This window comes from Pangasianodon hypophthalmus, chromosome 30 (assembly GCF_027358585.1).
Source record: "Pangasianodon hypophthalmus isolate fPanHyp1 chromosome 30, fPanHyp1.pri, whole genome shotgun sequence".
NCBI lineage: Eukaryota > Metazoa > Chordata > Actinopteri > Siluriformes > Pangasiidae > Pangasianodon > Pangasianodon hypophthalmus.
Genome location: NC_069739.1, coordinates 4055681 through 4072166, shown reverse-complemented (window position 1 = coordinate 4072166; position 16486 = coordinate 4055681). Strand labels below are relative to the sequence as shown.

At 40.2% G+C, this 16486-nt stretch overlaps 1 protein-coding gene and 1 long non-coding RNA gene across 2 annotated transcripts in view; one reads left to right on the top strand and one right to left on the bottom strand.

The window, feature by feature from the left end:
* The window catches only part of scara5 (scavenger receptor class A, member 5 (putative)), a 62828-nt gene extending 46598 nt beyond the window's left edge, over positions 1 to 16230 (top strand). Inside the window, exons 9-10 of the mRNA XM_026917639.3 lie at positions 7657 to 7845; positions 13557 to 16230. Coding sequence (XP_026773440.3) covers positions 7657 to 7845; positions 13557 to 13690 — 323 coding nt within the window. The 3' untranslated portion in view covers positions 13691 to 16230. The remainder of the gene's footprint in view (positions 1 to 7656; positions 7846 to 13556) is intronic.
* LOC128317893 (uncharacterized) lies at positions 862 to 14439 on the bottom strand. The gene is made up of 3 exons (XR_008301314.1): positions 14305 to 14439; positions 12776 to 12995; positions 862 to 2095 (listed from the first exon to the last, which is right to left on the bottom strand). It is a non-coding gene; the product is annotated as an uncharacterized LOC128317893 (long non-coding RNA).
* Positions 16231 to 16486: the final 256 nt, after the last annotated feature.

Here is a 16486-nt window from a genome sequence, read left to right as displayed (position 1 = left end):
TTGTCCATAAATATCTGCCTCAAACCACTTCCAGTTCTTAATCTGTGACCTATAACCATGAGCGATACGTCACTGTTTGTGAAGAACACTGTAATGTTATTGGGGCAGCCATTTTGGGTAACCAGAATCGATATTTTTCTTTAGTGCAGCTTGATATCATTACGCAAGATGACAAAAGGATACTTGGTGGTTTTACACATTTACACTAAAGGCCATAACTCTGCGGATATTTAAGTGGGCGAAAGTTCCTTGTATTCAGAACCGAGTTATTGAGTTAAGTCAATCTTTGTTGGCTCCTCATTCACATTATGGAAATTGTGTCTACTTCTCACCTCTGAGGTTGCCAGATTTTTCCATACAAATGCTGGACACCAAACAAGAACTACCCAGGTGTTAAAATATGTTGTGGTTCCCCTGATGGGAACATGCGTAAAATACCCGATGTCTGGAAAATGATCCATATTTCCTTTGGTGAAGCAGGAATGAAACCGTTTTCTACAAACCAAAAATTTAAATCAGATGCGGTTGCTTTGGTGGAAAGATGCCTCAAGTTTGAGTTTGGATGAAGGGGGTAATTGTATCAGTCGGATTATTCTAATAAATCCTGTAGGACTTAATCTAGTTAAATTGTCCAAATCTGATCCTAAACTATTTTTAATGAGGGAAAAGAGCCCAAACCCAACCCCCAGTTTTCTTTACTCTGAGTGTCTTCATTAGAGGAGGTTAGTAAGCACTGAGACTGAGGAGAGTGTTTGGACGGCGTGGAGCAGGTGAAACAGATTAACTGATTTCCTTCTGTGACGACATGTTCTGGCGGAGCAGAGAGGGCGGTTTGTCTGTTTATTTATTGTTGCTCTTGAATTGGTTTCAGAAGTTTAGGAGTGCAAGTGCAGTGTGTGTAAGGATGTGTGTGAGACGTGGTGTGTTTTCAGTAAGTGTGTGAGTAGGATTGTGAACAGAGTTCAACAAGTATGTGTACAAGCCGTGAAATAAACCATCGCCCACTAGGAAATGCGGGTTTAAAAAAAAAAACAAAAACAAAATGATATTTCAAAAAACAAAAAGTGTGTATTATGTAGAATGATGAACTCTCTTCACAATTTAACATCATTTAGGGGAAACAAATATGTCGTAGCTGGCAGTGGTGGTGTTCAATGCCAATACAAGACTATTTAAGGAATAGGAAAACAATCAACGACAGGATGGTGTGATGGAGCAGAGTTACCGTCACCAGGCCATCTGCCAATGAGTATTTATTAAAATATAAAACAGTAAATTCTATTAAACAATCTAATGATGGCAGTATTATTTACTGTTGTATAAAAATCTAATCACACCATCAGATAAATAATATCCAGCTGTAGGGTAAAAGGTTAATCTCATGAACAAAGTCTCTCTTGAAAATTATTTAAGAGTTTTTGTGGGGTTTTTTTTAACCACTGTTTCTAGCAGGCTGTCCTTTGCTTTATGAATTTAGCACACATGTGTTTGTTTAATTCTAGTCTAGTTTAGCACAGATTTGTTTGAGTGGCATTGAATAAATGAGTAAAAGTGATTTATCTGCACTTGATGAACGATTGCAGTGGTGATGGTTTGGTTAGTAAAAATCAGTCTGTGTGACGTGGTGTGGGCGAGTGTGTGTGAGAGCAAAATCTTGAGAAGCGATCACTTCACACATCAGGTTTCTGAGCTCTGATTTCATGCATTTCGCTTCTTCTAAACTGTTTTACTTGATTGTAAACAATACAGTCTTGCTACAGAAAATATATAAGTATACACTGAGCACACAGTAGAGTTCCAGTAAAGGTTCCTTGTGTATAGGTTATTTAAAAAAAAAAAAAAAAGAGACAGACATAAGGGTTTGTCATTTTGACTGAGCAATATTTATTCCACTGTGCAAGTTCCCAGCCCTCAAGAAAAGCAGGCCTACCTACTGCAGAACAGGAAATAAAATGTTTTCTGGAACTACAAACAATAAATTCAAATCAGTTCTGGTTCCTCTGGTAAAAACATGCCTGAAGTTCCTGTGGTCCAGTAAAGGTTCCTGGTGTTCAGCTGTGGGCAGAGCCTAGTTCCACATGTCCTGAACAGAATCCTGAAAGAAAGGAACAGTTTTTTTTGAAAATGGGTATACACATCAGTGTGTGAAATTGTAATACAGTTTATAGACTGAAAATAAAATGACTCCTGGAGTCGATAAAGCACTTCCCTGTCAGCTGGTCCTTCCTGTCAGAGGGGAAAAAAAAAGAAAAGAAATATCGGATAAAAGATCAATTATGAAGGTTATTTGATTTAATCCACTAAGATATTTAATCATTCTTCAGAACCACAGAAAAAATCCTCCATTTCCTCTTTGAAAGAGAAAGCCATTTGTTTCCTCTCTGCACGTTTGCCACAAGTGTTTTAAGCGCCACGTGTTTAAAGATCCAACCCTGAGCCTGCAGTCTCGGTTTCTGCAGAGAAACTCGGACAAAACAGCTCCACAGCTTTGATGAACTGCTACACGGGCAGTTGTTTTACATTAGTCGCATGGTTAGCATTAGTAATTATGCTAATGTTCTGTGGTTGTTTTGGCACTGATCACATGATGAGCCCTCGCCCTAAACTGAGATGAGTTTAAGCTTGTCTCTGCAGAATCTTAGCAACAGAGAGAGAATGCCTTGTTTTCCAGGCAGAGGTCTGATTTGGATAAACAGAGATGTTGTAATGGAATCTAGGCAAGAAAACGCTTGTTTTAGATACACAGCAGTCATTTTCCTGCCATTAATCAAATAATTGCAGAGCTGCCATGATTACTGCGCCGTTTTGTTTTTCAACGTTCTTCTGCAATTTGCGTCAGCGCCTTCAAGTCTTCAAGTCAAGTCAGCGCCTTTAGAATCACTTCAAAAGACAACACAAAACAACAACAACAACAACAAAAACCCTTTAGAGGCTGTGCTCATATCAGCATGGTCGTGCTGGTCACAGTGCTTTTGATATCCAATGCTGGAGCACCAACAACAGTCTGTAATGCCACCAGAACGCCAGGGTGGACTGAGGCGTGAAGAACGTTGGCAACAAATGGCGTGAACACAAAACCGAAGGTCCCGAGCAGAACAATATCCCCTGCTACCAACAAAAACAAAAAGACTGTACATGTGGAACCAAGAGACGGTAGCACAAAGCAGAGCACACACACACATGCTGAGTGCAATCAAGCATCGTCCTTGACTCAGATATCAGGCCAGCTGGATTACAGGCCAGAAAAATCTTCTGCTCAAGCTCAAGCCTGCTGTATGTCAGCAGCGACCAGAAAAACTGCCTCAACCACCAACAAAAGTAGATACCAGGTCCACAGTGAGGGGGGAAATAAATCAACAAAAGCAGTAGCAAAGTGTACACGGCATGTTCTCAATCAGAACCCAAATACACACACCTTTGCCATCACGGTCCATTTATAACTTTCACAGGACAGTGTCAGGGTCTTTAATCTAGTGTGGACATCTACAGGATGCCAGTGGAGCAAATTCAGTAATGGAGTGATATAAATGAGCCATGGAATATTGGAAACCATTTAACCTGCTGCATTTGGGATCCACAAGCCAGGAGCAAGTCGATGCAATCAAGACTTAGGATAACAAGAGACTGAACAGAACCTGAGTGGTCTCTTTGTCAGATCCTCTGACAAATGTGTTACAGGATGAGCCTGCATGACCAAATAAGTTTTTTGCAACATGTGCCAAGGATAATAAAGGATTATTCAATGATATACATTCATTCATCATCTTCATTAACTATTTTATCCTGGCCGGAGTCGTGGTGGAGCTCGAGAACACTGGGCATGAGGTGGGAATGCATCCAGTCCATCTGTCCATCAGGGCAGCACAAACCTCAGCATCACAGTAGCAAATCCACCTACTGACATGTTTTTGAGAGATGGGAGGCAATCGGAGAACCGGAGGAGAACATCCATAACTCCGGACAGACAGTAACCCAAGCTCAGGATTAAATCACAAACGATAAAAATATAAGCAGGCACTTTGAGGATTATACTGATGATGAGCTGCTGTACATGACAAGATATGAGTCAAAACAGATTGGAAAGGCATTCACTTGCCAAGAAAGTGGAAACAGAGAGTGGAAAGACAAGGGGACCAAGCACTGAGCCTTGTGGATCACCAGTGGAGAGAGAGTAAGCATGGAGCAGCTGTAGATTGTCTCCATGTCACCTGATACAAGCACCCCTCTAGGTAGGACTCAAACCACAGGAGAGACAAAAGACGAGGGGTCAAGAGGATGGGTTACACTGATTACTGATGTAGTCGAATGGAGCCAGTTTTTTCTGGAGGCCAAAGTTTTCTGATTCCTGGAGCTGGTCCTGTGCAAGGCTAAGAGATAATTGATTATAGTTCTACTTTTGTGGGTCTCTAATAAATCAGACAGCTTTAAAAACATTGTATCCAACAGCATTAAATCTAGGAATGATATGAGTCCTAGGGTATGGAGTTCATATTCTGACTTTCAGAATGCCCATTTGTCAGTGCAAGAGGACAAGTTTGCTTAACTATGGTGTATCACCATGGATTAAGCTACAATTTTCATTTCCTATGTGTTTTCCCCCTGCAGAGGGTTTAGTGTATCAAATGACTGCTTTATATCAGAGACCATGTGGTTCACAGCAGGAGAGAGCATCTCTGCTAATAACATACTCATAGTGTTTGTGCATGTGTGCATTAGCAGGGTTTGGCTTGCATTCAAGTCCTGAGTCCAGCCAAATCGACTATTGTTCCCAGATCCAGCTTTCAAAATATTTTAGATGATTTGGGATAAGAGAGTCGCATATGCACTAAGCACTATGGAGAGTGATGCACAGGATTTTGACACTTTTATGCCCTTATTGCAATTGTTTATCAAGCATTGAGCTGCTTGACGCTTTCTGGAAGTGTTTATTTCCTGATTTTGCAATGAAAAAGACGCAGCATGTTCTGGCTGGCATTTTGTTTTGACACGTGTAATGACTTGAAAGGAAGTAAACGTACTAGTTTGGCTCTGAAATTGTTTCTGCAACAAAAGTAAAAATTCTGGAAAATACGAACATAATTGTTTCACCGTAAAATATTGTACATTTCATTTCATTGAAATTGCAGATGTTTGAATTATAATGATCTACTGAGTGTTCTTGGGTCACACGCTGCTTTAATCAGAAGAACAGAGAAAGTTCTGCTTCCCAGAATCGCACAGCATCTGTTATACATTTAGGAGATGTCCATCCAGCTCTCAGCATGCAGGCCGCCACGCACGGCCGTCCCATGTCCTCCTTTATTAATCTCGTGTTTGTGTAAACAAAGCCTCACAGAGACTACAGAAATGATAGCTATTTCCGTATTTGCAATCTCTGGTGGAACAGTTACACTCGTGCGTGATACCATGATACAGTAATAAAATCTCATCCTATGGACTTCTTACAGACTTAAAGCTGACTATCAGACCTTGAGGAAGAGATCAAGGCTAATGTGCCACAGCTGGACTAGCTTTTACTTCCAAACGAAAGTTTCTTACACAAATAAACATTGCACAGATCTCAGAGAGCCAAATTTTAGCAAACATGAGTAGGAATCTGATGCTTTCAGTCAAACAACCTGGTTTATTTCAGGTCACACAGACTATACTGCACGTTCTACCAAAGAGCAGAGGTTTTTAATTTGTTACTATACTTAAGTTCTGTACTTTACTTGAGTTTTTTTTTTTTTTTTTAAATTACCTACATTTCAAAAGAATCTCTACTTTCTACATTGCTACATTTCTCTACAGTCATATATTTTTAAAGTCATAAGGTGATTTCATTATCAGAAAGCTCCAATGAGTTGATCTAACTGCCTAACAAATCGAAATCTTCTAAACTGATGAAAGAATCAGACCTAATCCTCATCACTGTAATCTATCTGCTGCTACTTACACTCAAGCTAGCTATCAGCATTCAGCTAGTTTGTATCGTCAGAGTTATCGTACTAGTTAAAGTTAGAGATTAGGAAAGAAGTTATTGTTAGTTAGCCATAGCTAATGTTTTCTCATGTTCTTTGCTGAAAGAGGCACAACACTAAAAAAGAAAGAAAAAGGAAAAAAAAAAAAAAGGTATTCAAGTTATTAAAATCAGCCCTCTTTTTCTTTTGTGAATATTTCTCGTAATTTCACTTACATAGTTTTAGTAAAATGAAGACTTCATCCCTTTCCATTTTAACCTGAATGAAGAATTTAAGCTGTACTTCACCAGATTATTTATTTGGATTCCACTTGTGTAAAGAATTTTGCAAACTTTAAGCACCGTTGTTGTTAATGCCTCGTAGCTTTTCCCATGTAGCGTATAGTATTACTACATTTCACGAAGATAAAATGGCACATTGTAAAGGAATTATTTGGTTGTGAGTTGAGATCAGTGGTCTTTGAACACATCGGCGGCCGATTTAGTCTCACCGCGACCAACGATAGCCGACGTACAAAGTGCTGTTAGATTAGTGATAAGTTTTCGATTAAAATCTTAGTGTGAGTGCTGCTATGACGCTAGTCTAAAAGTCACCAATAGGAGGACGGCATAGTATGACACCAAACTCATCGGAAAGGTACAAATATGGTTGTAGCAATGGTGAAATGTAAACGAAACATGCTAATAGACAGAAACAAATCTCCTTATTACCTCAAGCTCACTTTAAGTGTCGTTGTGTTTGTGCGAGCCTGAGCTTTTTCCGGATCATGCTGATTGATGACGGATCAATCCTAGGTCTATCGTTAGAGGATCTTCATCGTATAATCTGACATGGAGAATACACATTATGGCACAGACTGTTTTGGAATTCTGCCAACATTTCACTGGGATTGTGTACAGTGTCATAAGTAATAATATATAAGATCGCTGAAATCACACACTCTAACACCGACTTTATCTGCCGAAAATCTTGGCTTTATTATTCGGTTATTTATTTTATCAGAGTATTTATTTAGAGCATTTTACTTTTACCTGAGTAAAGAATCTTGGTCCTTTCACCACCTCTACCAAAGAGCTTTATTCAAGCATGAAATTTTATGTGATCCAACCCACAGCGCTAATTTTTAAACTGTCGCTTGACAAAATTCAGTCCGGACACAACAATCGCTGCTTCTTTGCTTCATTCATCCATTTTTGCACACGTGTGTTACAAATGTGGACCGTGACACCGTGAAAAAAAAGAATAAAGGCAAAAATCTAGGCTATGAGAAACACGTGCGATTTGAACCCAACCCAAGCCTGAGAAATACTCCAGAAATGTTCGAACACCAATCTCGGAGAAAAAAACAATATAATAATAGTAATAAAACGAAGGCTGACTTGGTAAAGAAATTGCTTCCTCATGCAAGCTCGGAGTGAAACACCTGTTTGCCACGTGTGTCTAGACTTCTCTCAGATCCAAGTGAGTGAAGTTATGCGTGTATACATTTATACACACGTCAATATTTCATCTGATGCTATTCTGGTTGAGGTTCTGTTTAATAACTCGTTGCACATAATCACGAATTAATCGTTTAGTGTTGACTAATGAGAAAATATCATGTGTTTCTTCAGGCAGCACTGTGTGTAAGCTCATCTTTAATACACTGTGTGTGTGTGTGTGTGTGTGTGTGTGTGTGTGTGTGTGTGTTTTGCAGTGGAAAACATTCTGGTGCGTTTGGTGAACGGCTCAGGGGCACACGAAGGCCGGGTGGAGGTGTTTCACGAGGGCCGCTGGGGGACGGTGTGTGACGACGTGTGGGATAAGAAGGACGGGGACGTGGTGTGCAGGATGCTGGGATTCCGCGGAGCACGAGAGGTTCACAAAACCAGACGGTTCGGACAAGGCAAGGCACACACTTACAGTACACCACAGATTCACACACACACACACACACACACACAAAATATGATGTGTTGGTAATAATAGGAGAGTATACAAAGTGAGTACAGATTTCTAGGCAAATACTTTTTGTTTTTCTCCTGGTGTTGGAAATCAGTTTAATGCTTTATGCATATCGTACATATTGGGGTGTGGGTGTGTGTGTGTGTGTGTGTGTGTGTGAACGGATTGTATCTGAGAGCCCTACCTCACACAAACCCTCCATAAATTATACGACAGATATTTACAAAATCACGTCTACATGTTTAATCTTGTTTTATTACTGAATTTAATTCCCAGTGTTTAGAGCTCTGCAAACACAACGTCCCTTCTAAAGACACTCGCTCTTAAAGCCAGAGTGTGTCGTGGAAAAGTGTGTGTTGGCCAGCTGCTCCTAGCTAACACCACCGGCAGTGAAGTCACACACTTTCCTGGCAGCCGAGCTTCTACTTGCTTTAGCAGCAGCGTCAGATAAAGAGCCAAAGCAGCCAAGAGTTCCAGTCAGGCCACCAGTTTGTTTTTGCAGAGGGTTTATAGTGTATATTAGAGCGTGTCACTGCTGATATTAACACAGCTTTATTAGGAAAACTCTGATGTGCGTTGGTCACACACTGGAGCTGTGATATCAGTCTGACAAAAAGAGCAAATAGATTTTCCAGATACAACCAAAAGTGTGTGAGATAGTGGAATGATTTATCCAGCCTTGTTTGCTCTCTGCGTTCTCTCGCGACTCCTGAAGATCCGAGAGTTCTTTACACCTGATCGTTATTCCTGTACGCGGATAGGGATTATCCGCATACATCCCATCTCACATGGTTCATATTCTCCGTACAGTAATCGTGGAAAATGCGTGAAAATAATCGACGACACTGTGGTGCAGTGAAGCGGAGTCTCTGTGGATTATTTTCTGATAACAGCACATCCTGGTAGTGTTTTATTACTCTTATAGGAAAAGACAGTAATTTGCCAACGATTTTTTAATTTATTAAAGAACGATATAGTTTTTATCCGTTTAATGTTCCAGAAGGTCTACGAAACAAGTTTACTTCATAGCAGCGGTAAGCAGTCGTTCCCACACCAGCCTCTCTTTTTATTCTCTAACAAGACAAGAAAAAACACACAGCTTGTCATTGGCTACATTCACATGCACACATTAATATATTCTGATATCAATCGTAATTTGGCGATATTCTAATCAGTATTGAGTCATGCATGTAAACGCCAGAATCCGATTACCCGACTCAGATTAAGACAAAATTCTGATTCCTCAAATTCCGATTCCCTTTTCTGGAATATGCCTGTTTTAATTGGAAATTTGTTGCATGTAAACACCTTATTCAGAAAATCCACTGAAAGGAGACACATTCGCATGCTCACTCCACAAGGAATTGTGGGTGCTAACAGATGCTTAGCTGTAGGCTAGGTGTTTAGGAATGGCAACTCGGGCGCAACCATGTATACAGGAATATATACTGCCTGTACGCATATAAACATTGGGAATACGACTGCAACCCGAATACAGACCTTGAACGGAATTTGATGTGCATGTAAACGTAGCCATTGTTGAACACGTTGTGTTGACCACGCCCCCCCGCTGCCACAGTTGTGTTACTGAACGAACACAAAAAGCTCAAACTCCTCTGTCCTGAAGATGTTGGAAAACGTAGTTACAGCTTTACCTCTGACTGTTACAAAGCACCGACACTGGAGACTCCTTCTATAAGCATTAAAACTTCACCATATCAACGATTACAGACGGTTTTAATACGTTTACATAAAGCAATACATATCCGCCGTACAAGTCCCCGTGAATGAGCTGTTGCTATAGAAACGATAACGTGTTAGAACGTCTACGACGCCTGGCCAAGTGTTTCATTCCTTACTTAGAATACAAGTCTTAATCGGGTTGTAATATGCAAATAAGGCCACTTCTAATTTGCATATTTATAAAGTGTGACTTTCTTGATGAAAGTAGAACTGCTTCAGGGCTTTTTTCTGTTGTCTACACACACACACACACTTTTTTTTTTTTTATAGAACCATTAAATCAAGCTGTTCATTATTCAGTATAGAATAAAAAAAAAAAAAGTCTTGCTTTTTTTTCCCCCCAAATAGTCTCCAAAACAAGTTCACACACATCATGCTAAGAAACTGGCTGTAAAATATTTACGTGGTTTTCTGAACCGCAAGTGCGCTATAGCTCCGATCGTTTAAATGATTTATAGGAATGTTTGCTAACAGAAGAATCTATACGTGAGGAAATCAGGGCTGTTATGATGAAGCGTTCATGCTCCGATGTTGTTTAAAGGAGCTGAATGAGCGGAGATTTCTGAAGCATGAGGTCAGGATAAGAGTTCATTATAAACGGCTGGATTTGTTATTCAGATTTTCGGAGCGGCTCCATGCGTTTCCCTAAAAAGGCTTCGCTGTTTTTTGTTTTTTTTTTTCAGAAAACACTGCAGTCATTTTTCATTTTTCACTTATTAAGCTCATGTGTGTATCGAGACTGCAGTGTTTATAACGAGGACAGCAAGAGGACAGATACAGTGTGTGTGATGCCCTGACATGCCAAACTAATCCAGATTTGTAATGATGGCGCACACACACACACACACACGCATTTGAAGAGTGTGGATTCACCTCGTTCCAAATGATGTGCCAGGAAGATTTAAATATTGTGCCAGGTTGTGTGTTCGTTTTTTTTTTTTTTTTTTTCCCCTCTAAGATTGATGAGCTTTTTGACTCTCTGATCATCTCTGTGTCTCTCTACCACACAGCTGCAAACATCTGTAAGCTCTTATGAGATCAGAAGTCTCTCAGAGGCGCTCGACTGGCCAGCGTCGTGCACCTTTTTTACTATTTGGATGTGAAACAAAAGCAAAAAAAAAAAAAAAACACACGAATTGTCAACTCGTATAGCACCCGTCAGATTTAGTGCTTTAACATTTCACCTCTAAGTGTTTAAATAAAGATGAAAATTGTTGGAGAGGTTTGGAGACCAAACTGTCGCTATATAAGTGAAATACACGTTCTCTAAAAGCTCACTTAGCTACAGAACCTTGGGAGCCTCATTACTGTAAAGTTTTGGCTCCTGTTTATTACAGTTACAGTCTCATACAGATATGATCTATTGATTATGATGTTCTGTATTTTAAAGAATTTCTCAACGTAAACGTAAGTACACTTGCAGCTCCACAGCGCTCGCCGCCCAACTGATTTTTATTTTTAAAAATTTGAAGTGATTTAGTGTTTTTAGGCCATTTTGGAAGTCTTGAGGTGGTTGAAGGAGCAGTTCTGAAGTTAGTTTCAGGAATTTTGTTTGAGAGAAGAGAAGAGAAGAGAGGGAGGAGGAGGCAGTTTTAGTGGCTCCAGTTTTTAATGAAAACCAAATGAAGAGGAATGAAAAAATTGCTCACTTCAATTCTTCACCTCTTCAGTCAGGGACGCACACAACAAGCAGCTCGTGCAGGAAAGAAAAAAAAAAACCATGGAGTAACACTAGTGCTGCTGTAATTCAGCTATATTTAACCCCTTACACTCCTAGGATCTGGTGGTGGATCCAGATTTACACTCATAACTACACATTTATTATTTTTAAAAGAACATAGATGTAGCTACACTTTAAGCTACACGGCAAAATTGGTGTGAAAACTTTTTCTACAGACTTATATCCGACAGTTGCAAAGTGCCGACACTGGAGACTCCTTCCACAACTGTAAATAAACATCGCCTTACAGAAAACTTCACATCAACGCTTACACGTTTTTCAACAGGTCTGTGGTGTAAAGAAGGAATAACGCACTACAGGATGTGTTGCAGGAAAATAATCAGTATCTCACAATGGATTATTTTCCTATAACAGCATTTCCTGAAGTGTTTTATTTCTCTCATACCACAGTGATTTTCCACAAAGTTGCGATTTTTAATTTGTTGAATGAATGAAACACTGTGCTTTTTATCCATTTACAGTTATATTTAATATTGTAGAGCATCCATGGGATAGAGTCAGTTCCTGTTCTCAGGTATGTGCACTGGAGATGAACATCTCCTTACAGAACTCCTCACTATATCAATAATCTGGCATTTTTCTTGGTTAAATAACAGCACATTTTTTATCACTAGGCTTAGATTGTGGAGCATCTGCCATTCAAGACCCTGCGCCTGAGCTGTTACTATAGAAACAAGCCCATTAATATAAACCAATCACGTGCGTTACAGTTGGAACTACTGTCAGAGCTGCTGTTATAGAGAATTAATCAACACCAGTCAGAATCGAGAATTTAATTGCTAAGAGAGAATTAAAACATTGTGTTATGGGGAAGATTTGGGGGGTGGGGACTAAAACCTTTAGTTTAGACTAAAATTACTGTCCTTTTTTTTTTTTAAATCAACTAAATCTAGACTAACAATCAAATGACTAAAATATATCAACGCATTCTGTGTGTTTGTCAAAAGACGAAGTCAACATTAAATCAACATTAGCTGTCCAAGCTAAAGCCACTGACCTGGAGATGCTACAAAAAAAAAAATATATATATATATATATATATAGCTAAGCTCTAAGATATAGATCAGACGAGTGGAAATCTGTGAGAAAAGTTCGGCTGAGCTCGCTGTTAAAACTTCGGATTGTCTGTGGAGCGCTTTTGTTTCTGTTCACGTCACAGAATCACTGGGTGAGAGCCCTGTTGTTTGAACATCTCTCATCAAATCCAAGATAAGATGACGTCGTAGACGGGCGAGAAAAGCAGAGTGAGTGGTGAGTGAGTGCATGCGCGAGTGCCACGAGAAAACAGACAGAGACGAGTCGTTAATGAAAGCTGTCAGGGTCTGCAGTCTGGAAGTAGTTTCGCCTAAGTAGAAAAACATCAGGTAATGAGTGTAGCGTTTCTCACCTCTCACAGTGTGTGTGTGTGTGTGTGTGTGTGTGTGTGTGTGAGACTCCAGAGGCTCATCCAGCTGTGTGTGCATGCCAGGGTTCATCACTCAGGATACTCTGCTAACACACACTCCTGTCAGACGGCTCATCTCTGGCAGACGTTCAGATCATCGCCAGTTTTTATTTCAGAGATCAGTCCAGCCTCCACTGCAGCCATCGCTGGTGAATCCTCGATTCTGATTGGTCAGAAGACAGAGGTGTTGATTAATTTTCTATAACAGCAGCTCTGACATTAGTTGAAGGTTTATATTAATGCGCTCGTTCTAATACGTTATCGTTTCTATAGTAACAGCTCATTCGCCGGGACTCGTATGGTGGACGCTCCACATGCACGAGTTTAAAAACGTGTGTAATCATCAATATGGTGAAGTTTTCTGTAAGGAGACATGTTTGGAAGGAGTCTCCAGTGTCAGTGCTTTGTATCAGTGAAGGGCAAAGCGCTTACTGGTTTCAGACAGTGTGGGTTTTTCTTTTTTTTTTGGAGGAAACAACTATTCATAGCTGCTAATAACATACAGTAAGTGACAGACTAGAGGACTAAAGCGCCGCTGCATTGCTCTCTCTATGTAAATCCCACTGCACCGCCATCAGCAGGTAGTCAAACAGCATTGTGGGTAACGCAGGAAGCTGTTAACCAAAGTGGAAAGAAGTATAAACAAAAAACACCACAGAAAACTGTTGAAGATGGTGTTAATTGTAACTTCCTGTTTAAACATCCTCTGTCTGTCTGCCTGTAGGTACGGGGCTGATCTGGATGGATGACGTGGCGTGTATCGGCACCGAGGACACCATCCACCAGTGCAAGTTCTCCGGCTGGGGCAAAACCAACTGCGGTCACGTCGAGGACGCCGGCGTGACGTGCAACACTTAACCCTCCCCCCTGCCCCCTCCCCATTGTTTCTGCTGAATGGGGCTTCTTAACATTCAGGACTGCAGCGCAGCAGCTGATTGGCTGAGAGAGTTACGCAGAAGAAGCTGTCCCTCTCCGGGCCACCGTAAAAAGACAAGAGAATCCGTTTGGGCCTCATTTTCAGCAGGGAGGTGTTGGGGATTCGTCCAGCTTCCACAGAGCCAACGGGGACTGACGCCAGACAAACAACCAGGCTGGTACACGTACAGCCTTTAGTAAAAAGGACTGGATTTACATCCTAAAGCCTGTTGCCTTTTACTTATGAAAAAAAAAAAACAGTAACAGATTTTATAGTAGCGCACTTTTATTACCGTCTTTTCCTAGTGACCTCATATTTGACGAAGCACAGCCAAATCCACTCCTCTGCTTAAAAATGTAGGCTGGGAACAGGAAGTGTGTATGAACTGCAGCAGTATTAACAGATAGAGTATCTGTACCATATGCCATAAAGGGAAGAGAGTCACGCTGGTTTACTTGAAGTTCAGTACTTTGTGCCTTTGATATTTCCTAGTCAGTATTCGCTCATCAGCATCGCGCTCTGCCTCACACACACACACACACACACACACACAAACCTCTTTTCGAGTGTCTTCACTGGAAGACGAGTAACCCAATTCAGTGTTGATTGCAGACTTTATAGCAGGGAGGAAATTTCTGGAAATCTTCCCGCCTGCATGTTTTCGTGCCAAATCCCGTCTGGCTCATCTGGCTTGAGTACTGAGACACTCGTACGGGGCTTGATTAGTTAGAGTAGGACTGGAACGAAACCTCTCATTAGGGCACATCTCCAGGCATCAGGGTGGGATAATGGCTTACATTTCATCATGCACATCCTCAGGCTTAAGGGGAAAAAAAAAAATCTCTCTCTTATACAGTTTGTTTCTTTATCGCAAATGTAGCAGATCAGCCCAGATATGTTTGGTGTCCGAAGTCAGCTCTTTTAGTTTTGTACTTTAGCAACAACACTAACACATGTAGCTAACATCACACACACTCACCTAAGAGATATTCTCATAACACCTTTTCTCCTTTAGCACATCCTCAGCTTCTTTAAAAGCAGAATAAGTTAATATTTAATAACAAAAATGAAACTGGAGCTATATTCCCTAAATCACTAATGTTCACATTTTAGGCCACGCCCCCTAGCCGAGATAATAAAATGAGTGTGTAAGTGATGTAGGATTTAGGCATATAGTTTAAATGGTAGCTACAAGATTCTCAGCTCAGGACTTAAACAAAAACAAACCACCCTGCGTTCACACTGACAAAGTGACATTGAGACATTTTCCGCGTCTCTACCTGCGTGACACAGAGCCGTGATTTCAGCCACATCTGAATTTAGATTTTCTCAATTCTATGCAAATTAGGAATGCTGTAAAGCGACAAATCCAAACATCTAGCTCGAACGATTCCTCGGTTCCTCAGTCGCAACATTAGATCCTACCTATATTCCTACCTGTCAAATGTTTAACCATGGCGTCGTCTTATCCTGTCATAAACAACCTTTCATTAAGCATGTATAGAGACTTTACCACTAAAAAGAAAGCTATTACAGTTAGCTTGCTTTGCTAATCTGTGCACGAAGCTAGTAATATGTAAATCAAACAGCCAGTGATTCACGCTGATTAAACTCGCACCATTTAATTTGTATTTAGCTAGTTAGCTTTAGAAGCTGTATATAGCTACTACTACCATTTCTCATCTGATGTAAACAAACAAAAATAAAAAACGCTGGCCATGCCACGCCCACAGGAGACATTGCAACTCTAAACGACATGAGCGACTTGTCACTAGAGTGAACATCAGATCAGACAGCAAACATATGATTCTGGTCAACTGACTACATAAATTCAGTATAAGGAACAAATCTGTGTTTCAGTTTTCACTGATTTATCACGCTGATGTCTATTTGAGATGAACGTATCTGTACACGCGTATCTGATGATCTCTGATGATGTTTTTTTTTTAAGAGCAATGTGTGTGATGTAACAGTCGCACAAGAGCGAGTGAATAGGTTTTGACTGCTCGAGTTTCAACACTCACCTCACGTTTCCTTAAGTGCCTCTTTCCACATCAGGCTGACTGAAGCCGATAATCATCCACCAAAGACGACACACACCTCTGAGCCGAGCGTTTGTCTGCAGCGTCTCTCGCACAACCACCTACAGAGACAAACAAGCCTCTCACACACTTAGAACTTCTCCTGTTTCCTTAAACTTCTTAAAGTTATTTTTATACTCTTACCTCAAACATTTTTTAAACACATTGATAAATTATCATACTTTTGTACTATAAGATGCAAATCCTAAAATCCTTTCTGGTTAAAGAAACATAATTAACGTCTTGCAGTTTGGGAAAACCTGCCATTAAAAAAAGAAAAAAAAAAAGATGAAAAAACATTTTTTTGGTCAAAATTGGGTTTTCCGCTAATAATGTAACGGCACCTCAACTTTAAGAAATGCTTATATTTACTTTTTTGATCTCGTCTTAGTGTTTTTTTTTAACAAAGTCAGTGTAAAGACGTGTGAAATCTCACTAGCTGAGTGTGAACAAACTGTTGGACGAACATGAACCTAATCTATTCAGTTTATAATCAGATACCAAAATTAAAACTTTAATATAATTTCTTTTTAACTTTTAACCAGATTTTAGAAATGTTGGTACATCTGGTTGAGATACATCTCTAGTTTTCAGACCCACACACACACACACACACTACTTCAGTCCATTGTGTAAGTGTCTGTGGAAAATGTCCTT